At 33.4% G+C, this 24,239-nt stretch overlaps 2 protein-coding genes across 2 annotated transcripts; one reads left to right on the top strand and one right to left on the bottom strand.

Annotated features, from left to right (window-relative positions):
• Positions 1-15,713: 15,713 nt before the first annotated feature.
• LOC131655861 (phytoene synthase 2, chloroplastic-like) lies at positions 15,714-17,547 on the top strand. Its single transcript, XM_058925661.1, has 5 exons — positions 15,714-16,137; positions 16,244-16,416; positions 16,567-16,802; positions 16,922-17,114; positions 17,284-17,547. Exons 1-5 carry the CDS (start codon positions 15,759-15,761, stop codon positions 17,467-17,469), a joined length of 1,167 nt encoding a protein of 388 aa, XP_058781644.1. The 5' UTR covers positions 15,714-15,758; the 3' UTR covers positions 17,470-17,547.
• Positions 16,253-19,112, bottom strand: LOC131655859 (F-box/kelch-repeat protein At3g23880-like). The gene has a single exon (XM_058925660.1). It carries the CDS (start codon positions 19,059-19,061, stop codon positions 17,865-17,867), a length of 1,197 nt encoding a protein of 398 aa, XP_058781643.1. The 5' UTR covers positions 19,062-19,112; the 3' UTR covers positions 16,253-17,864.
• Between the last annotated feature and the right edge of the window lie 5,127 nt (positions 19,113-24,239).

The raw sequence follows: 24,239 nt of genomic DNA, 5'->3' as shown, positions 1-24,239 counted from the left end.
ATTTATTCTACATTTTACCGCTGTTTATTTTTACCGTTTTTTTCTTCATGTTTCTATGGTACTGATTCTACTTCTGATTCTGCAACATTCAGATATACATATCTGAAATAACCTTCATTTAAAAAAATAGGGTTATTTTGTATATACATATACGAAATAACTTTCATTTTAAAAAAAATTAGGGTTATTTCGGATATACATATCTGAAATAACCTTTATTTTAAAAAAAACAAGAGAGGTTATTTTGGATATACATATCCAAAATCCCCTATTTTCGTAAAAATGGTGAATTTAGAGGTTAATATCTGAAACATGTCCTAGTGGCAGGATAAGAATTCTTGGGTCTAAAATGCTCCAAATCTTTTATAAATAGGATCTCTAAACCAATTCTTCAACATCACACACCACAAATAGAGAAGAATCAAACATATCCTCACATTGCTTTTGTCTACTTTAGTAGTGAGATGTCACCGCATCAATTTAGGTTCTCCGAGGACACGCCTCTCGTCGAGCTGATTACCATACTGAATTATCTCCTACAATATTCAGAAAATTGAAAGGTGGTCAAGCTCGAGCATCGTTCACGCTCACTTGACACTGAAAGAAAGATAAAGTTCACCCATGTTCACTGAAGACGGATGGAAATTTGAAGGTTATGTGGAGTATTTTTTATTGATACTACTAAGGGTCCGATTGAAGTCGACGCGAAGCTTCAACGATCGGGAAAAGATGTTGTCAAAATATTGTAACGTCCTCAACTACCCGTTTATAACAAAATGTTATGTTTAATTTATGTTCCACTATCTATGTAATGTTGGCTATCTATGTTAAATCTATGTTAAGTTGTTGTTGCTTTGATTTTAAGGTTTTTTCTTTTGTTTGGTTTAATTCGGATATGTGTCCGAAAGCGGCTATTTGGATCTTTCGGATATGCATCTTCAAACCTATGCGATAAAAAATTAGATGTGTTAAGTTCAAAAATGCATATTCGAAATAAAAGGATATTAGGAAAATTTTGTCAAAGGCCTCTAAAAACCCTTAAGGATACATTTGAACATTCTCTTCAAATAAAGTGACCTCTTTATCCTAACCCTCGTTTGCTAGCTCTTGGGTTGTTGACTTTGAAGTTTTTGAACATGTTTATATTAATTCGTCTCTTTTATAATAGAAAAATCTCAAACTAAACTCATATCACATTATAATTAGATCACATTATAATTAGAGACTGGTAAAAAATAAAAGTCAATGGTATTGGTCAAGTCATTCCTTTCATGTTTATCTCTTAATTTGTTTTTTAAATTAATTTAATTTATGTTAATCGTTTAACTAAAAGTCTAAATTGGCGCGTAACTTTCACTCTTGATTTTTTCTTATATAAGAACGAATTATGAAGCAGATAATTGATACATGCTATCATTCACATGGACTTTATTATATCGAAATTTTATCCAAAATTGTTTTCACTTCTCTTAGAAAACTATTGGTGTGTTACACGCATTTTGTTTTTAAAATATAAAAAAAAAGTAAAAAAAATAAAGTTGTTTTACCAATTTTTTTTATTCGTAAAATAAAGACATATTTTAATTTAAATATGGATCATAAATATAATTTTTAAATATATAAAAACATTTTAATAGACATTATATTATTTTTGTTTTGATATTATTAATAAAAATATTTGAATAACAAAAGCTATTTATTTTTATCAATTATTTATTTTAAATTTATTATAAAAAATTTATTTATTTATAAATTAGAAAATTAATTCGAAAATATTTTTTTGTGTTAATATTTTTATGAGTTGATGAAAAATTGTTTGAACTTTAATCAAATACTATAACTCTAATATTTTTAATGCATGAATCATTTAAAATAATGGTATTAAACATATAATATATAATTATCAATTAAGAAATTTAAAACAAAAATTGTATAAATAATATTTTAAGAAGAAAAGAATAAATTACATTAAATGCAAAATATATAATACATGAAAAAAAAACCACCGCAAATTTATAAAATAAACTGATGAAATATGCTGAAATTTTTTTTAAGGTTAATACCACTTTCACCCCTGTAATATATGCGAAATTCACTTTACCCCCTGGTAATATTTTTTTTGTAGTTTTCCCCCTGTAATATTTTTTTGTTTGGATTACCCCTCTAAGCGTGCAAATTTAACACCAAATCTTGGGGGTGGGTGGGGGGAATCAAACAAAAAAATATTACAGGGGGTAAACTTTACACTTAGTGTTTTTTTTGTATATTTAACCCTTTTTTTTAATATGTTACTATAACTAAAAAAAAAGTATGAGCATAACTTGCATGCAATTTATTATTCATCTAATTATAAATTTTTCTAAAATGTAAAAATCATCCCATATATTTTTGAACAGAAGGAAATTATCATATAAAATTGAGACTTGTATTTAGTGTCATATATCCGGTCATTTTGAGGTTTCACTTAAGCTCCATCTTTCAATTTCACCTTGTAGTTGAAATAACAGGTTAATGAGAAAAGTATCTTCGGTGGATAATGAAAATAACATAAATCACATCCTTGCTTTTCAATAAAGATCATACATGCAAGAGAGTGAGAATCCCTCCACAAAAGACTGTCACATGATTCTATATTTAGAGGCCACAAACAATTATATGGACTAAGGGGAGGACAAAAGCCTGTAAATGGTCATAAAAGTCCTTTCATGTCAACATGTCATTTCCTTGAAGTGTTATATAGTTGAAATATAACAAATTACCACCATTATCATATTAATTAATCAATCCAGGATAGTTTAAGGAAATGAGATAATCATCAAGATAAATTATTGAAAGTTACAGGAACTACTAAAATTTTAATTGCTCTTATTCATACAGTTTAACATAAAAAAACGTTAGAAAAGTTAACTTTGGACTATAACATACTGGAAAAAAATTCAAGTTTCCCGATTTCATTTCAACTTCACCAAAAAGGTCTCACATGGTAATTTGATCCAAAATTCCGGACTACTGAATCATTTGCTTACAGCGTGAAGAAGTCAAAGTTCCTTCTGTATCTCAACCATCTTTTGTTCTTCCCGATTCAATCTCATTGGCAATAAATATATATACAATAGCCCTGAAGTATCAATATAATTTGAAAACAATATTGTAAAAATCAATATTCTATAACTGTAAAAAAAAAATTTAATGTGGCTATCTGCTTGATCTTTGGATGAATGTTCGTAAAACAACATATTGTCTACTCAATCCATATACTACTTCACCAATCGTTTACGTAGCTATTTGCCAAATATATCGAAGTTCCTATCACAAAACATACCAATAAAATTAGTAAACAAACTTTCACAATAAATCCTACTTTAAGATTTAACAATAGTGAACTTACCGCAATGGTCGCACGCTTCACCAATTCTGCAATTGTAACAATTCCATAGTTATACACTGAAACAGATAGTTAATAATAGAACAAACAGACATCATCTTGTCATGCTATTCAATTGTAAAATCTGAGTATTAATTGAAACTCATGTGCAATAGTTTATGAAAACAATTTGTTTTTCATTCTATGATAAGAGCTTGTGCTATACTCACTTGTTGACTTGTTCATTCATATAGAACGTACTTGTTAAAGTTGATACTTTAATAGTAGATTATGAATTCATGATTAGCAACTCCAAAGTACATACTAAAATGATGAACATCTATAGATGGAACAGAGAATGTCCTTATGTTAGATGTCAAACAAATTTCAACCTGAAAAACGAAGAAGAAAATTAATAATAATGTAATAGAGGCTATAAAAATTGTAATAGTATATACATAAACTTGTATTTGAATCTTATTTTTGAAATTCCCTCAAAAGTTATGATTTACTTTCAATACCTTAAATTATCGAAAAGAGTTTGTGAAATTAAGTCTAACTAGAATTTTAGAAGATTTCTTCCTTCTTCAATGCTCCTGCTTATACATCGTCGAAACAATGACGTGTATATCACTTCTCTGATAGCGTAAGATTTCATTGCAACAAAAAGTCATATTTAGTGAAATTTATACCTGTCTTTTTTCGAGTAAGGATCAACTCCATTTCCTAAAAAGAAATGGAAGGTCCATTACTATAATTTTGTGTGTGTATTACACGTATTTCTAAGACATGTGACACATATTTACTATTTATTTGACTTTATGCACACAAAACTATAGTAATACACCCTCCATTTATTTTTAGGAAATGGAGTGGATCCCTACTCTCTTTTTTCATACCGAAATCATTTACGCCATCACCTCTTGCTAATGTGGTCCTCCCAATTCATTCTTTCACCCATCATGTTACCTGTTGGCAAAAGATTGATGGACCAAGACACCAACAAACATTAACATATGTATTAGTGACAAATTGCATATTATAAATTCAATTATTTTCAAATTTTAGCAAGATGATAAAAGCCTTATTAAGATACAAACCTTACCTTTATCCGCTTATGAGATTTTCATGTTCTAATCCACACAAACAGCTTAAATGACATGCAACTCCATTGATACTGACTATATCCTGTTGAGTGACTTTATTGATACTATCCTTTAGATCTCTTGGAAAAGCATACTTGTTGCGAAACTATAAAACAAAACAGAAACTTCCCTAACTTCAACAACACAAAATAATAAATGTTGAGTGCATAAGAAAAACTGAAAAACATGAAAGATAGTAACCGGTAAAAACATGCATGGTACATATTCCTCTTTCGAATGTGCATAGTAACTAGTAAAAACATGTCTGGTACAAATTTCTCTTTCGAATACGCAGATCCACAAACATCGTGAACACACAAAAGAATGAATAGCTTACGTGATTGTTAAGTAACCACCATGTATTTCCTTCACAAAAGAAAAAAATATTTTTGTCATATTTTACATGTTTACATTCATTTACTATTTTCATATCTTAATATGTTAATTATTATTTTCTCTCTCACAAACATTATTACTATATGTTATCATCATTATTCTATTTTAAAATGTTTTGTAACATGTCTAATGACTTTTTTGATTCATTACATAGAGGTACATGTTTTATACCGTAACATAATTCTTATTTTCTTATTTTGTTTATAATTTTTTCAATCACCTTCACATTAGGCATTTGTCTTTACCATTTTTTCTACCATTATTCTCAAGTCTTTGCAGGTAGCTGATCTTTTTTATTAAGGTTGGCAACAAATTATCTTAATGAGATGACAATCTTAGAGACTGTTTGGCCAAACTTTTTTTCTACATATCTTCTCCTTATAAGGAGATGGAGGGCCAAGTATATTTTTAATAAAACTCTTGTTTTAAAAAGTAACTTTTTTTTAAGATAAAATTTTGAATAAAATGGGCTTATATAAAAAGGTGTTGAAAGGAACTTTTAAAAAACTTTTTGGGAGCTTAAGCAAATTTGGGTCGTGCTTCAATCCTAATGAGGATACTTTTTTAAAAAATCACTATTTATCTATCATATAAGAAAATAATGTGTTCTGAAAATACCAAAACTATCGTATTTGCTCAATATTAAGGCACGTGGATGTCCTCTTTATCAACTTCATATTTTCTTCTTTGACAACAAAATGTATTACTTTTCACAAGAAAACACCTTTTGTTACATCTTTAATGCTATTGTTTCACTTTTTTGTTTTTCCTATTATTTTATTATTAAAAAAATTACAACTTCCCATGTTCCATATACTGCACATCTCTTGTTTCTGAGGCGTTATCGTTAGGTATGTTTTGTTCTACTTAATTGCTTATATATATATATATATATATATATATATATATATATATATATATATATATATATATATATATATATATATATATATATATATATATATATATATATATATATATATATATATATATATATATTTCACTTTTTTGTTTATATTAGTGGTGAGATTTATCTTTGGAAAACTGTTGGATTCACTGTCTTCTCTCTTCATTTTTTTGTTGATTTTGTATTTTACATAAATTTGGGAATCATGATCTTAAGAAAAAATCTTCCAGATCTGGAGAAAAGCGCTTCTGGATTGGGAATTACTTTTGGTTAGACATTTTAAAACTTTTTTCTTATGATGATTTTTCTTTTCATGTATATGTTATCTCATGTATTTTTATTTGTTGTGAAAAACGATACCAATAACAAAGTATAATAGGAATTTAGGGAAGAGAATAAGAACACAAGAATTGGTTATAACTGCTATTCTTTCACTTTCTCTTAAAACAAGATTACAAGTTTACAAGATTAACAAATAACCTCTCTCACCCTAAATTAGGATTTGCAGCTTAGCAATGATGAGAGACTAGTATGTTATTTATAATAAAACCTAACATACTAACTAATGGGCTTTTTCAGCAAGGCCCATTACACAAGCCAACTTAATAAACAAGCTAACTTAACAAATTAGGGTTTAAACAATAAAACCTAATTTAACATGCTAACAACCCTAGCATCTTCGACATCTGCATGCTAGACCCATCTTCGACTACAGCATGCACACTTCGACACCAGCATGTGAACAATCCTTCGACTTCATGCTTAACTCTGTCGAACTGTCGAACCAAGAAGCTACCCTTCGACAATACTAGAGTTCGATCCAATATCTCACAAATCTCCACCTTGGACCTAACTCTACAACGTCAAGGAACAAACTAGCTTTCTTCATGCAGCTTTATCAACTGCATACAGTGGAAAAACTTGCAACTCGGCAATGTCTTGGTGATCATATCAGCAGCATTGTCTTCAGTCGAAACCTTCAGCACTTGGACTTCTCCACGCTCGATTACTCCTCTGACGAAATGCAGCCTCACATCAATGTGCTTAGTTCGCTCATGATAGGCTGAATTCTTTGACAGGTGTATTGCACTTTGACTATCACATTTAACAGTGATACCTCGACCTTGAAGTTTCAGCTCTTTCGCAAAACCTTCAAGCCACAATGCTTCTTTCACAACTTCAGTGAGAGCAATATATTCCGCTTCAGTGGTTGATAGAGCAACAACCTTCTGAAGAGTTGCTTTCCAACTAATTGCTGTGCCAAACATAGTGAAAACATATCCAGAAATAGACTTTCTAGAATCCATACAACCTGCATAATCAGAGTCGACATATCCTTCTATTGCTGCTTTACTATCTTCACCCAAGGCTCCACCATAAATTAAGACTCTGTTTAGAGATCCATTTATGTACCTTAAAATCCACTTCAATGCTTGCCAGTGAGCCTTTCCAGGATTCACCATGTACCTGCTTACAAGACTTACTGCGTATGCTATGTCGGGTCTAGTACAGACCATAGCATACATCAAAGAACCGACTATATTAGCATATGGGATGCTATTCATATAGGCTCTTTCGACATCAGTACTGGGACACTGATCAATACTCAGCTTGAATTGAGGGTTTGTTGGAGTCACAACTGGCTTCGAATTCGACATACCAAACTTTTCAAGAATCTTCCGTAGATATGCCTCTTGAGATAGACATAACTTCGACTTCTTTCTATCTCTTCGAATGTCAATTCCAAGAATCCTGGAAGCAGCTCCCAGATCCTTCATATCAAACTCCTTATTGAGTTCAGCCTTCACCCTCATCACATCTTCAACATTGTTGCTTGCTATGAGAATATCATCCACATAAAGCAACAAAATAACAAATGAATTACCAGGTCGAAATCTGAAGTAAACGCAGTGGTCGAACTGACTTCTAATGAAACTTATGCGTGCCATGAACTTGTCGAATCTCCTATTCCACTGTCGAGGAGATTGTTTCAGCCCATACAAAGATCTCTTTAACTTGCACACATAATCTTCCTTCCCCTTTTCGACATACCCTTCAGGTTGCCTCATCAGGATCGTTTCATCTAGATCACCATACAAGAACGCAGTCTTCACATCCATCTGTTCCAGTTCAAGATCGAACTGTGCCACCATGGCAAGCAACATTCGAATGGACCTATGCTTCACAACAGGAGAAAACACATCATTGAAGTCGACACCTTCTTTCTGAGTGAAACCCCTTGCAACTAACCTTGCCTTGTATCTTTTCGACGTCACTCCTTCAATTTCTTCCTTAACTTTGAAAACCCATTTACAGCTGACTAACCTTGCCCCAACAGGTTTCTTGATCAGTTCCCAAGTATGATTATCATGAAGAGATTTCATCTCATCATCCATGGCCTTCAGCCATTCAGTCTTATTTCGACTCCTCATAACTTCCTTATAATCTCTAGGTTCATCATCAAGAACCTCACTGGCAGAGATTAATGCATAAGCTATAAGATCTGCATACCCAAGTCTCTGAGGTGGTTTGATGACTCTTCTCGACCTATCTCTCGACAGTAGGTAGTCATCGTCAGTTTCCTCAACTTCCTCAGCATCTTCTGCTTCTTCTTCGACTTCATCAGGGATATGCAATTCAGCATCAACATGCTCCACCTCAACAGGAATCTCTACCTGTTCCAGCTCTTCTGCACTTCGATCATCATCATCAGTTTTCTTAAAAGCCATTTCAGCTTCATTGAAAACTACATCTCGACTGGTGATACACCTCCTGTGACCTGGCTCTAGGCACCATAGCCTATAAGCTTTGACTCCTTCAGGGTATCCCATGAACATGCATTTCAGAGCTCTAGGTTCGACCTTGTCTTGCCTAATGTGAGCATAGGCTATGCAGCCAAATACTCTCAGTTTGTCGAGATCTGGTGGATGTCCCGACCAAACTTCTTCAGGTGTCTTCATATCTAACGTTGTCGAAGGACATCTGTTTATCAGATATGTTGCTGTCGAAACAGCCTCAGCCCAGAACACCTTCTTTAAACCGGCACTAGTCAACATGCATCTGACTCTTTCCAAAATAGTTCGATTAAACCTTTCAGCCAAACCATTTTGCTGTGGAGTACCTGCAGTAGTTCTATGCCTTGCAATACCAGAGGCAGCACAAAAACTGTCGAATGCCTCATTGCAAAATTCAAGGCCATTGTCGGTTCTCAACCTCTTGACCTTTCTGCCAGTCTGATTTTCAACCAGAGTCTTCCAACTTTTGAAATTCTCAAAAGTTTCATCCTTAGTCTTCTGGATGAATACCCATAATTTTCTGGAATAATCATCTACTATGGATAGGAAATACCTTGCTCCTGAATGTGATGGACACCTTGCAGGCCCCCAAAGATCAGCATGGATGTAATCAATGGATCCATGTGTTCTTTGTTTGCCTTTGTTGAATTTCACTCTGCAAGATTTTCCAAGTACACAGGGTTCACAAAACTTCAGCTTTTCGATTTTGTCTCCACCAAGCAGATTTTGTTTCCCTAATTCGACCAGACCCCTTTCACTGACATGGCCCAATCTCATGTGCCAGATTTCTGTTTTCGACAAAGGTTTCGTGGATGCAACATTTGTCGAACCACTTACAACTTCAGCCTCAAGGGTATACAAGCCTTGTTTCTTCACGCCTCTCAAGACTTCCTTCGAACCCTTCATGACTCTTAGGATGCTTTTCTCTCCTTGGAAAACATATCCTTTCTTGTCGAATTCACCAAGAGAAAGCAGATTTCTCTTCAAATCAGGAACATACCTGACTTCAGTCAACAACCTTATTGACTCATCATGGAGCTTGAATCTCACAGATCCAACACCTGCAATCTTGCAAGCCTTGTTGTTTCCCAGCAATACTGATCCACCATCTTGATCACATAATTCCTCGAACAAGTCTTTGTTTGGATTCATGTGCCAAGTGCAACCTGAATCCATAATCCACTCCTTCTTAGAGTCACTGCTTGAAACCACAAGAACATCAGATGATTCGAAATCATCTTGAACAATGGCAGCGTTGCCATTATCCTTACCTCCATGATATTTCAAGCGTTCAGGGCACACCTTTCTTGTGTGACCCTCCTTCTTACAATGGTAGCATCGAATGCCAAATGCTTCGCCACTGTAAGTCTTCGACTGGCTTTTGCCTTTCTTCTTGTCGAACTTACCATCCTTTCGTAAGAGTTTTCCTTTAACGGCCAAACCTTCGCCAACAGTCGAAGGTTTATGCTCCTTTCGTTCATTCAAGTCCTTAGAGTACAAGGCTGATTGAACTTCTTCAAACGTCAGGGACTCCCTTCCATACAAGAGAGTTTCTTTGAAGTGAGCATGTGATCGAGGCAAAGAACACAATAGTAACAGCGCTTGATCTTCATCATCGATCTTCACATCAATATTTTCAAGATCAAGAATCAGCTTGTTGAACATATCCAACTGCTCAGCCAATACTTTGTCTTCAATCATCTTGAATGAATACAAAGCTTGCTTCAGGTAGAGTCGATTTACCAGCGATTTGGTCATATACAAACTTTCAAGTTTCACCCATAACCCTGATGTCGTCGTCTCCTTTGATACCTGCCGGAGAACCTTATCACCAAGGCTCAACAAAATTGCGCTGTGTGCTTTCTCGATCATATTTGTCTTCTCCGCTGCCGTCAATTCTGCATTCATGGCTGCCTCTCCCTTCAACGCTTCCAAACAACCCTGCTGAACCAGTAGGGCTTTCATCTTCAAGCGCCACAGACCGAAATCATTCACTCCGGTGAACTTTTCAATCTCATACTTTGTTGAAGGCATCTTCTCCACGCTCACCGCACCAATTTGTTGTGAAAAACGATACCAATAACAAAGTATAATAGGAATTTAGGGAAGAGAATAAGAACACAAGAATTGGTTATAACTGCTATTCTTTCACTTTCTCTTAAAACAAGATTACAAGTTTACAAGATTAACAAATAACCTCTCTCACCCTAAATTAGGATTTGCAGCTTAGCAATGATGAGAGACTAGTATGCTATTTATAATAAAACCTAACATACTAACTAATGGGCTTTTTCAGCAAGGCCCATTACACAAGCCAACTTAATAAACAAGCTAACTTAACAAATTAGGGTTTAAACAATAAAACCTAATTTAACATGCTAACAACCCTAGCATCTTCGACATCTGCATGCTAGACCCATCTTCGACTACAGCATGCACACTTCGACACCAGCATGTGAACAATCCTTCGACTTCATGCTTAACTCTGTCGAACTGTCGAACCAAGAAGCTACCCTTCGACAATACTAGAGTTCGATCCAATATCTCACATTATTTTTTGTCGGTTTTGTGGATGATTTGATTTCATGTTCTCTTTCTTGATTCTATAGAGTATAAATTTCATTTTTTTTATCCTCCGATTGAAATTAATTTTTCTGGGTTTTATTTTTGCTTTGAATTTTTTTTGCAGTGAAAAAACAAAAAAATGGATTTAGATCCAAAGGTTCACACTTTAGGAGAGATGGCTAAGCATAGGAAGACCAAAGATTGTTGGCTTATTCATTTTGGAAAGACTTTTTTTTTTGCATTAATGGCTGATTTTTTATAAATGAATGTTTTATTTGATTATTTTTGTTGAAGATGAAGTTTGATCTTTAGGGGTTAATGTTTGTCTGGCTTTATTTTTCTGGTTCTTGTGAATTGTTGTGTTGCACAGTATTCTTAAATGTGTTATCAGACTTTTAAAAAAATTATTTGTAACTCTATTTTTATTTTTAAGATTGATTGTTATTTGATGATGATGTTTTAATAATAATTGTTTATTTAGTTTCTACACAATTGATGTAATTAGTAATTTGAAAAAGGGTTGGAAGATGTGTAAAAGTTCATATATCAGCAACAGTGGCAATATCAAAGCTAATCTCGTATAAATGTCAATACCATTATTTTTAAGGATTTAATGGAAATACACTAACAGTGTAAAGCAATTTTACACAGTCAGCAAATCGTAGCCCTTAAATATTTATTGCATTTTAACTTGTATTTTAATTATTTATAAAATTATATATGTGAATGGTTGGGGTGCATTGACAATAGGGGTGGCAAAACGGGTCGTGGCCCGCTAGGCCGGCCCACGCACCCGCCAAAAAATGGCGGGTTCGGATGGTATTTTAGATCCGCCGCTCACCAAAGCCAGCCCCACCAAAACCCGCCGCCCGCCAAAGCCCGTACTTCCTCTAAAATTTCCTCTTTTTTAGTTAATTTTAGTAATTTTAATTCTTGATGGTTTATTTTATATATTTATTTGTAAATATATGTAATATTTTTTTAATAAAATTTGTTAAAAAGTTGCTTTTATAAAAAAATTGTTTTAAAAAATAAGTGAAAAATTTAATTAAAAGGTTAAAAAACCTATTAATCTATTAAAAAATGAAAAAATATATAAATAAAAATAGGCGAGCAAGCTCGCCGTCCGCCAACCCGCCTTCTTGGCGGGGCGGACATGATTTTTATACACATGGGTAACACTCGTAAGGTTTTCTGGATCTTTGTCTTTCAAAGAAGCATTTATGTTCCTTGGAAGCATATTGTACTTTGTCATGTCATTCACAAACTCTATTTCATGATCTTTTAGACTGCCCAATATGTCATGACCTTCCAAATTCTCAGATATTTTATCATTGTCCATCCTGCACCTATCATCTTCCAACCAATACCACTTGGATCAGATCTCAGCCTAAAGGGACATTTAACTTCCATACTATAAATGCCTTCGAAGGAGTTATTGCTTTCAGGCACTTTTTTTTTTTGTAATTTCCTCCTCTCTCACAGCCCATAATCAATTTATCTTTCTTCCCATGTCTTCCATTAGCATATTCGGAACGAACAATGACAACATTAATATCATGTCGTTTACCAGCTGTTTGTGCCCATGCTAAAACTTCAGATCAAGACTTAAATATCTATCAATTAAAAAAGAGTAAATATCAATATCATAGAGATGGCAAAACCTTTAAAAATTACATATGTTACATAGAAAACATACAACATCAGTGGTGAAGAACTCTGTAAAATCTGTAAAGAAATCCGTAGAAGAAGCTTTCGGTTTTGCCCCACACAAGTATAACATTTTTTTTGAAGACTTACCGAAAAGTTCAAGTATAAACAAAATTTCCTATATACCAGAAATTACAAAATTGCCGGGAAATTTTGTTATTAACCGGAAATTTTCAGTATTTTCTTTGGTATTTCTGAGTAACACCAGAATTTTCAAAAATTTTGTTGAATCGCCTCTGTAAATTTTATAATTTACACACAATTGATAAAACTCATATTTGGATATCAAAATTTTCGAATTTGATACCAAAAACTTTTTTTTTATTGGATGTCCATAGTAATTTTTTTCGGATTTTCTATTTTTTAAGGATAAATAATAGTAAGGATAATTTTGTCATTATTGAAATACAGGAGGGTGTCAGGTGTGATTTGGCGGGGGACAAGTTAAATCTTGATTCCCTTTGTATCCAAGTCCCCATCGAAGACATGAGGCCCATCTAAATGATTTTTTTTATAAAAAACAAGAACCTCTTAATGCACTCTTGTAGGAGTGAAATAAACCCTTGAAAGTTGCAAAATGCCCTTCAGAAATGCATATCCGAACGCATCCAAAATCATTTTTCAATGGATTTCAGAAGTGCATCTCCGAAATAACCCTTATTATTATTTGAACGTTGGATTTAAACATTCAGTTGTATTTTTAAATATGTATTTTCGAAAACAATATTGTTATATCAGTTGGTGCATGATCACCCCTACCACTATTTCATTCTCTTCTTTTCCCCCATAACCAAAACCTTGCAAAAAAGTTCAACCATTCTCAAACAACTTTTCGTCTCCAAACCAAGTTTCAAGTGTTTTATCATGTCAAATATAGCATAAAAAGGTGCAATTTAAGGTAAACTTTCCTCAAATCATCACTTATTTCCTTGCGTTGATGATGAGTTTTGGATAAAAAAACACCTTCACTTCGGGGTGATTTATCCTGACTACATTAGTGGAGTGGACGACACATTCCACAAAAGAGGCAGAAACTTGGTCATATCACTTTTTGGAAAGGATGACAAAGTTCACCAAATTGTCGAAGCTTGAGAGAAAATCAAATAGGGAGAAGTCAAAGAAAGAACCAGTTTTAGATTTATGTAGTGACAATTTGTTCGGTGCATTTTAGAATGTAATCGAATCTTTTTTTTTTAAGTGTATTATTGTGCACAATGTATACTCCATACGATTCAATACATATATAATATATCTATTCTACATGTTACTGCTGTTTATTTTTACCGTTTTTATTTTTTTGATGTTTCTAAACTAATGATTCTCCTTCTGTTTATGCATATTTCAGATATACATATCCGAACAAATCTTCATTCTTAAAAAAAAGTAACATAGGTTATTTCAAATGTACATATCCGAAATAACTTTTTTTTAACAAAAAGGGTTATTTCTGATATACATATCTGAAATCCCCCTAAATTCGTAAAAAAAAAAAAAAGTGAATTTGGAGGTGTATTTCTGAAACATGCTCTGGTGGCAGGATAAGAATTCTTTGGTCCAAATGCTTCATATCTTCTATAAATAAGGACTCAAAATCATTTCTTCAATATCAAACACCACAAATAGAGATGAGTCAAACATATCCTCACCTTACTTTTGTCTACTTCAGTGATGAGATGTCGCCACGTCAATTTAGGTTCCCCGAGGGCACGCCTCTCGTCGTGCTGATTACCATACTAAATTCTCTCCCGCAATATCCAAAAAAATCGAAAGGTGGTCAAACCCGAGTATCGTTCACCCTCACTTAACACTAAAGGAAAGACAAAGTTCATCCAGTTTGCACTGAAGACGGATGATGATTTGAAGGTTATGTGGAGTACTTTTCACCGATATTATACTAAGGATCCGACTAAGGTTGACGCGAAGCTTCAACGATCGGGAGAAGATATTATCAAAATGTTGCAACATCCTAAGCTACCCGTTTATAACTAAATGTAATGTTTAATTTTTGTTCCACTATCTATATAATTTTGACTATTTATGTTAAGTTGCTTTGTTTTTAATGTTCTTGCTTCTGGTATGGGAGTTCGTCTTTAATTTGGATACGTACCTCTGAAATCTGCAGTTTGATTCTTTCGGATATGTATCTCCGAATGTATGCCATAAAAAACTGGAATTTGGTGAGTTCAAATATACATATCCGAATTTAGAAATTATTTTGAGAATTTCGTCAAAGGTTCCTAAGTATACATTAAGAAATATTCATAAAAAAAACTATACTCTACATGAGGCCTATTAAATGAAATCTTTTATAAAAAAAAACAACTATTAATTACAATTTAAAGAAAAAAACTATGTGTTTCTAAAATAACTCTTATAAAAGTGAATATGAAATAAGTTAACTAGATCCCACAATCATTAATTGTTTAAGCGAATGAACATGGACGGTGAATTATACTAAAAGACAAGCAATAAAACACAAGACAAGGATTATGAACCCCACCAAACATACGTAATTGTAGTGTGGGTAAGGAAAGGAATCAAAATGACTTTGATTCTTTACAAGAAACTCAACAAGAAGACACAATGTGCCACTGAAAATTTGGAGGCAATATAAAAAAAAAAACAAAAACAAGCATCTTTGTAATTGTAAACTTCGTCTTTGCTCAAGCCAAACTATGTCATGTGGCCTAAACTGTGTTATAGTCTATAGAAATGCTACCTTATGTGTAAAATATTAATACTGTCACATTTGTGAAATATAGTTATATATAGCTTTCTTACCATTCACTTGACAGCAAATACCTTAAAAGTAATTCTGAACTAGCTAGGCCACTTATTTTGTATCTGCTTATTTCAGAGTTGAATTAAGTAGTGCGATGAGTATACCATTTTCAGTGGCAGTAAAGCCTTCTACCATTAGGAATAATGGGAAACCGTGTGGTAGAAGATATGATGTTATAACATCAGAATTAACCATGGTTCCAAAACATAGTAGAACCGCGCTTTTTCCCCAACTGTCAAAACAAAGAGTTTCTGTTGCTGATTTACATGTACAAGAAGTTGTTGAAAAGCAGTCTCGGATAGCCGATATTGATACTCTATGTTCTAGTAATTTCAAGCCACAGTTTGAGCCTAGTTTTCTAAAGAATGCATATGAAATGTGCAGAAACATCTGCGCTGAATATGCTAAGACGTTCTATCTAGGAACTTTACTTATGACTGAAGAAAGACAGAAGGCTATATGGGCTATATACGGTAAGAATTTGAGAAACAAGATAGAAACAAAGTTGCAAACAAACAAATATATATATGATGATTTCAATTTTGAAACTTGTTTTTTTATTGAAACCTTTGTTTGCAGTTTGGTGCAGGAGGACGGATGAGTTGGTGGATGGTCCTAATGCTGATTATATGAGCTCTGCTGTTCTTGATAGATGGGAAGATAGATTGAATGACATTTTCAATGGACAGCCCTATGATATGCTTGATGCTACTCTTACCGATACGATTTCCAAGTTTCCTTTGGATATTAAGGTGACAACTAAAACTCGTTAACAATCAATTCTCATACTTTCTTAATCAGATACTGCGGAAAAAAGTTGAATTAGCTATGAAATATGTGTTAGATAAATTTTATTTTTTCCGTAATTCAACTAATGAGACAGGACTTGTCTTTGATTACAGCCTTTTAGGGACATGATAGAAGGTATGAGAATGGATACGAGAAAAACCCGATACAAAAATTTCGAAGAATTATATCTCTACTGCTACTATGTGGCGGGAACTGTTGGGTTGATGAGTGTTCCGGTAATGGGAATCGCGCCGGAGTCTGTCATTCCTGCTCAAAGTGTATATAAATCAGCATTATATCTTGGTATTGGAAATCAACTCACAAACATTCTTAGAGATGTAGGGGAGGAGTAAGTTCATGATTCTAATTGATCTGCTTCACTTAATTGATGTTCACTTTTTCTTTTGAATTATTTTATGTTATATATGATATTTACTAAAGATTTATCAACTTTTTGTTTGAGTATAGTGCATTAAGAGGTAGAGTGTATCTTCCACAAGATGAACTTGGTGAGTTTGGTTTATCTGACAAAGATGTATTCTCAAGAAAGGTGAGTGAAAGATGGAAGGAGTTTATGAAACAGCAGATTGCAAGGGCAAGATTCTACTTCAATTCTGCAGAAGAAGGAGCTTCTCACCTTGACAAGGCCAGCCGTTGGCCGGTATGTATATTTTACAGTATCGATCAATCATAGTCGTTTGATTATTACGTAGAAGAACTGTGTTGAATCAAATGATGATTTATAAGATTGTCATATGCATACCTATTAGTACATTATATATGATATCATGCATACATGTGAAACAGTTTGATATATGTGTGATTTGCAGGTTTGGTCGTCTTTAATATTGTATCGCAAGATCTTAGATGCAATTGAAGACAACGATTACGACAATTTGACAAAACGAGCTTATGTAGGACGAACTGAGAAGTTTGTGTCATTGCCTGCAGCTTATACTAGATCTCTCTCAATTCCCAAAACCAATCTGCATTCTTCCTTCACAAAACTTATGTAGCAAAATTGTACCCGGATATTTGTTTATTGTGCAAAATGCATACAACAAATCAATAACAACAAGAATTAGTTCAATATACATACACCTGTAAAATACTTGGCTTCAAAATGAAAAATCATGGAATTAAACAGTTTTACTATTATTCATCAGAAAAGATGTATGACAGAATATATTTATTAATTGGTCAAGTACAGTCTGTAATTAATTAATGAAATTGATGGCAGTTTTGTCTCAAATTCTGGCTAAAAGTGATTATACAAATATATAAATGAAATTAAATAGTTTGTTACCTGCATATTTCATCTATCAATAACTAACAATGATCCAACAAGTCACATGTAATCAGAACATGCATTTGAATGTCATGCTCAAATTTGCATTTGCATATCTTGACATCAAGAACAAGGTGATATCAAACTCTCAACATAGACTTCTGGGTCCATCCAATGATTGATGGTTTGAATATCGGGAATCTTCAAAGTATCATTTTTGGAATCATAAACAACCAACTTCAAGTTAACACTTCTCAACTCATGAAAATCCATCAACACTCGGTCATCCTCAGAAATATACAGCGCCTTGGTATAGGCATACAAACCCCGATTTTCGATGTAAGGAACACTACACAATTTAATCCAAGACTCCTTTCCATATTCCTTCATAATCCAAACATCCAAACATATTTGACTACTCGCAAAGATGCATAGACAATCCTTCGCCACCCCCAACGTCCACAAATCATTCTCCAAATCAGGCTGCAAAAGCGTCTGATACAACTCATCCTTCAAATCAAAAGAAACAATAGCACGCCAAGAACTCATCTTATCAAACGCCAACCAATTAACAGCCCCACCCACAAACACCCCCGATCGACGAATCGAGCTACAATACGGGAAATTGTCGACTCTTTTCCAAGACATTGTACCCATAACATGAACATTAACTTCACTGTAATTGTATTTGTCACAAAAAGAAACAACAAAAACCTTATAATCATCTATGAAAGGATCATACCCAAAGCTATATAAGGAAAAAGAATTTCTCTTGTGCGTAGTTTCCAAACGAGGCAACTTGTTATATTTTCCAATGGAAGGGTTCCACAAAAGAGCGTGTCTGTGTCTATCATCTAGCGTTAAACAAAGGATGCCGTCGCATGAGCATACATCCAAAGGAGCGCCGTATTCTTGTGTTAGGGTTTTAGGGTACGTGAGTAGTCTCTGCGTGACGGTAGAGGTTGAAAAAACTGAGGGGATCGGGGACACAAAGAGAAGGAGCTGGTTTAAGTAATTGGTGGAGCTTACAATGAGGTTGTGGTGCGGGGTTGACAGGCGAAGGTGTTTCTTTGCGAATTTGGGATCGGAGATTATGGAGTTGAAGGACTTGCATAGGCAGCGGAGTTGTAGGAGTAGTTTCACGGGGAGCATGCAGAGAATTTCTGCGAGAACGTCGAAGGGAAGAGTGGGTAATGATGGTGATGTTAGGGTTTCGGTGGAGATAGTCGATGGCCGCCTCTTGGTGAAGGTGGCTTCATGGGTTGAGTATGGAGATGAAACGACGTGGTTTGGATCGTCGCTCTCGCTAAGTTGCGCCATGTGCAACGGAGTTTCCGCTCTAATGTATAATACCTTGCAGGTTAGAGTGACTGTATAGGGGAGAAACTAGTCTCTAGTTGGCAATTTGATTAAGTTAGTAAAGGATGGATTTTTTGATTTTCTTTTTAAAATAACTATTTTTTAAAAAAAAATTACGTAAAGCAATATTTCAAATTAATTGTAAAAATAATTATTTTTTCACTTATTTTACATCCCCGACTATACCTACAAAAGAGACCAAATTGTCATCTCATGTGGCGACAACACTTGAACTTAAATTTTCAATTGTTTTGCATTTGGATTTTGGACACAAGTATGTCCCGATTCTTAATTTTGATGGCCAATATAACTTTGGACTTTTTTTCTATTGGCTTATTTCCTTTCTTGGGTTTTTAACCTAATTTCTAATATTATAAAGAGAAACTTTGGCAATCGTAATTGGTGGAATTCTTTGATCTCACGTATAATTTTTCGAAAAATTTTCTTTCAACTTTTTTTTACGCTAATTCTTCCCCCTCTTGAAGGTTTGTCTCGTTGACTGAACAAACAACGATCGACAAACTTTCTCCCTCTTACGGTCAATAATTTCAATATGAGGGCCCCTTTAAAAAAATGTTTATTCTTTGACCAATGAAGATATCTAACGCCTTCATTTTTCAAAATGTTTTTTCTTTTAATATTTGTTTTGGCTAATGATTTCGTATGAGACACTTTTCTTTAAAAATGTTTATTTTTGTCAATGATAATCTTTACATTCATAATCTTATTTTTCCAATGATTAGGCATGATTTAAATCTTTACATTCATAATCTTATTTTTTCAACCCTTAGATTTTTTGTCATATTTTGGTCAATGACTAAAATTCATATTATATGAGGTCAACCCTTAATTTTAACTCTTTTTTAATATTATAATTTTCCTTGTAGTATAAAGAAAACATTTTTATTAAAAATAACCTAAAGGCTTAATGAGTCCTCTTGAATACAAGGAAGACGAAGAGTGTCTAACACCTTCTTTTTACCTAATTTAAAGAAAGGGTGTCTAACACCTTCCTTTTGCCTAATTTAGACAATGAGTGCCTAACACCTTCCTTTTGCCTAATTTACTTACTTACACATAAATCTCATATTTTTAGGGGTTTCCCACTTTCCCATAAAACAAGTAGTGGGTGTCGAATCGTTTAAACGTAAATTTTAGAGCAGATTGTTAAAGCTGACAACTCTGCTGGAGTCTGGGGAAATTTAAAAAAAAAAATACCATAATTTAGCCTTTAAATTTTAGGTTTTATTTTGGTTATTCTCTATTTACTAATATTTATTTGGTTTATTTACTAACAATTTTGGGCTTTAAATTTTATTGGCTTATTTACTAATATTTTAGGGTTTTAAATTTCTTTGGTTTATTTACAATAAATAACATTTTGGATTTTAAATTTCTTTGGTTTATTTGCAACAATATTTCAGGTTTTATATTTATTTTCAATTTATTTTGTCTACTTAAAAATATATAATAGTTTAATTTAAAATTATTTATATTTTTTAAAAACTTGCAAATACTTGCTCCCTTCATATACTTTCGATTAGTTTTTTATTTTGAATAATTAATATAGCATAATTAGTAAGGAATAAGTCTTGCAAACAGGAGTTTGTGGGTTTGAATCTCAGTTAGGTATTGTTTGGCCCAACTTTTTATCTAATTTTCTTCTCCTTCTCTTGATGAATTTAATGATTGATATTTTTTTCTCTCATCTCTCATTATAAAATACTCTCACTTGATATGCTCCATATATATATATATATATATATATATATATATATATATATATATATATATATATATATATATATATATATATATATATATATAAAACTTTCACAAAACAACTTTTGAATTAAAAATAATTTTAAAGTTTAAAAAATAATCGTAACCAAACAACTTTAACTTTATTTTAAAAGCTCTTATTTTTAACTTTAACTTTAAAGTAACTTTTAAGACTTAAAAAAGTTCGTTCAAACTAGCTCTGGTGGCCAAAATAATTTTGGGCTTTATTTTCTATTGGGTTATTTCCTTTCTTTGGTTTTTAACCTATTTTCTAACAATATAAATAGGACCTCTGGCAAACTTTCTCCCTTTTACGCAAATTTTTTTAAAACTTTTGGGGGTCAATGATTTCAATATGCGGGCCCCTTTAAAAAATTGTTTATTCTTTGGTCAATGATGATATCTGAGACCTTCCTTTTTCAAAGTATTTTTTCTTTTAATACTTATTTCGGCTAATTATTTCATATGAAGTCATTTTTTTTACAAATATTTATTTTTGCCAATGATGACACTTGAGGTTATTGTTGCTAACTTTGATTTAAATCTTTCCAATTATAATCTTATTTTTCCAACCCTTAGAATTTTTTCCATTTTTTGACCAATGACTAAAATTCATATTATATGAGGCCAACCCTTGATTTTAACTCTTTTTTAATATTATAATTTTCCTCATACTATAAAGAAAACATTTTTATTAAAAATAACCTAAAGGCTAAATGGGTCCCCTTGAATAAAAGGAAGGCAAAGGGTGCACAACACATTTCATTTGTCTAATTTACCTACTTACCCATAAATCTCATATTTTTAAGGGTTTCCCACTTGCCCATAAAATAAGTAGTGGGTGGTGGCGACCATAAATTTTAAAGCAGGTTGCTACATATTCTCATTGAATCAATGGGAAAGGTCAAAGGATCAAAGATTTGGGTTTTATGTCTAATCATTTCAAAAACAAAATAAATCATAGGTAGAAAATTAAGGGATCATGTTATGGACTTTGAAGGAGATAAGGTTAACCATAAAATAATCACACAAGTTTAATCAAAATATTTGATGAATAAATTATTGGAAAATATTTGATTAAAAGGCCTTTAAAAAGCATAAAAGCATCATTTTTATTTTAATTAAAAAGGATTAAATGAATAGTTTTTTTTAGTTTTAAAATATATTCACAAAATATACCACATAAGTTAAGATTATACAAAAAATCAAGTGAAGACGAGTTGATTTACTATATTAAAATAAATATCAAAGTTTGTGAAAATAAAATGAAATAAACAAGTGGTAAAAATTAAGTTTTGGCACCCATGAGTCTTGAACTCGTGTCTTGCCTTCACAGATGAAAAGGTTAACTGTTGGGTCACGCGCCAGTGGTGATAACCAAATGCTCACAATTATAAAAATATGAGACAAGACATAAATCATAAAAATGAAAAAAGTTGCAAAAGGGGCGATCGAACCCGCACCCTTAGGGTCTGTTTGGTTCAAATGAGGGGAGGGGAGGGGAGAGGTGTTAATGGAGGGAAGGGGAGGGGAGGGGAGAGATTTTTTTAATAAGATAAGTGTTTGGTTCAAAATAAGAGAGGGGAAGGGAAGGAAGAGGTTTTAATTAAAAATATCTTTGGTTCAGGAGGGAAGGGGAGTTTTATTAATAAATTACATTTTTACCCTTTTGATCTTATATAAGCGATATAATATTCAAATATGAAAAATTCATAAATATTTTTTTGGTAATAATTTTTTGAATATTGAGGGACTAAAACATTATAGTTTACCATAACGTTAATAAACTGAGTACACTTGATTCAGATTATACCTCTCCGACTGTCATACCCCAAAATTTGCACATCACATTTCAAGTCCACCTGACTTTCAAATGCTCAAAGATCTCCAATTGCTCAAAGCTACCTATCTCCTAAACAAGTGCCTCAGAATTAGGGTTTTGCTTTCCTCACAGTAAAATCAGGTTCTAAGACCTCAAGTGGACTCCATGGCCTCTCATATGCCTCAAAGTACCCTCATGCCAAGTTTTAAGTCCTGATTCAAAAGATTGCTCACTCAATGGCCCAAACAATCGATAATCGACTAGTAGACCTAAAAGTCAAAATATGGTCAAACCACAGTCAAAACTTTCGATTTTTGGTCAACATCCTCATTATGAAGTATCATTCATCATTTGATCAAGTATTGATCATGATTCATCAAGAAAAGATCAGAAATCAATACATTCAAAGGTTCCTAAATTAGGGTTTCATAGGAAAAAGTCAACTGAACTTTGACCAGCCATAACTTCCACATGGAACATCAGAAATTTTCCATCCAAAGCTTTGGGGTACACAAAAATCCTGCGAGGAAACCAAGCGGTTAGGGTATAAACAAATCCTGCGAGGAAACCAAACGGTTAGTGTATAAACAAATCCTGCAAGGAAACCAAACGGTTAGATAATGAATACAAACAAGTCACACAAGTAGCCTTAGGTTTAAAGGCTTGCATGAAGTTCAAAGGTAAGTACCCTCCCCACTGAAGTTTAGTTGGTTCAACCTGTCCTAGATAAAGATCGGGTTCTAGGGTGCTCATATCCCTGATCTTTCTCGTGGGCATTGTCTCAATATAGCACTCAATCGGCCAGCCAAAAGCATCCCTTGAGTCCAATCTCAATGAGTGTAGCATCGAGTATCAACCGGCTTCAGTCAGGAATCCAAAGCCAACCATCTCACTACTTCCTATAGGCCAAAGTCAAGTTCACTAAGGTTCTAAGGGCGAATTAGTGCTTAATGACACCACGCGGTAGCCAAATGTCTCCTCGATCAGATTCAAGGGCCATCAGGACAAACCAAAGTGTCGTACTAACGGTGGCCACCAATTCAACCATAACGATACATGTCGTACAGTTTCCCTGGTCTCATGCCACATACTTAAGGTACACTAGATCCGGGTGTAGGACCTTTCACATAATAACAAACCCAAGCAATTCCCTTAAAAATAAAGCATACAAACAAACAATTAAAAACATTTATAATGAACTAAGCCCTAAGGTAAACCCCTCTTAAAGACTCCCCAACAGAGTCGCCAGTTCTGTAACTCGGTGAACTGACTTTTATTTTAATAAGCAACAATGTTGCGGTGAAGCAGGAGTCGCCACCGACTTTTATTTTGTCCAATGTTAGGAAAGGTAAAAAGTACAGAAAAAGACCTTTTTTGAAAGAAAACGGGCTCGGGGGGTAAGTTATGAAAAGGGAAGGTGCAAGCACCCTTTTCATCCGTAGTTATCTACGGGCTCTTAACTTGCTTAGCTCATGTTTGTTTGTTTTGAGTTGAAAAGAGGCATAAGGACTTTAGCGTAACTGCGTAGCCTTAGT

Source organism: Vicia villosa, linkage group LG3 (genome assembly GCF_029867415.1).
Source record: "Vicia villosa cultivar HV-30 ecotype Madison, WI linkage group LG3, Vvil1.0, whole genome shotgun sequence".
NCBI lineage: Eukaryota > Viridiplantae > Streptophyta > Magnoliopsida > Fabales > Fabaceae > Vicia > Vicia villosa.
Note: the sequence above shows the minus strand (reverse complement) of the source record. Positions and strands in the feature narration are given on the sequence as shown.

Bases quoted from the DNA above. Each gene is read 5' to 3' on its own strand.
- LOC131655861 (XM_058925661.1), top strand. From the start codon at position 15,759: ATGAGTATACCATTTTCAGTGGCAGTAAAGCCTTCTACCATTAGGAAT. The intron at 16,138-16,243 runs GTAAGAATTTGA...CTTTGTTTGCAG, and splicing joins GGCTATATGGGCTATATACG to TTTGGTGCAGGAGGACGGAT. The intron at 17,115-17,283 runs GTATGTATATTT...TGTGATTTGCAG, and splicing joins ACAAGGCCAGCCGTTGGCCG to GTTTGGTCGTCTTTAATATT.
- LOC131655859 (XM_058925660.1), bottom strand. From the start codon at position 19,061: ATGGCGCAACTTAGCGAGAGCGACGATCCAAACCACGTCGTTTCATCT.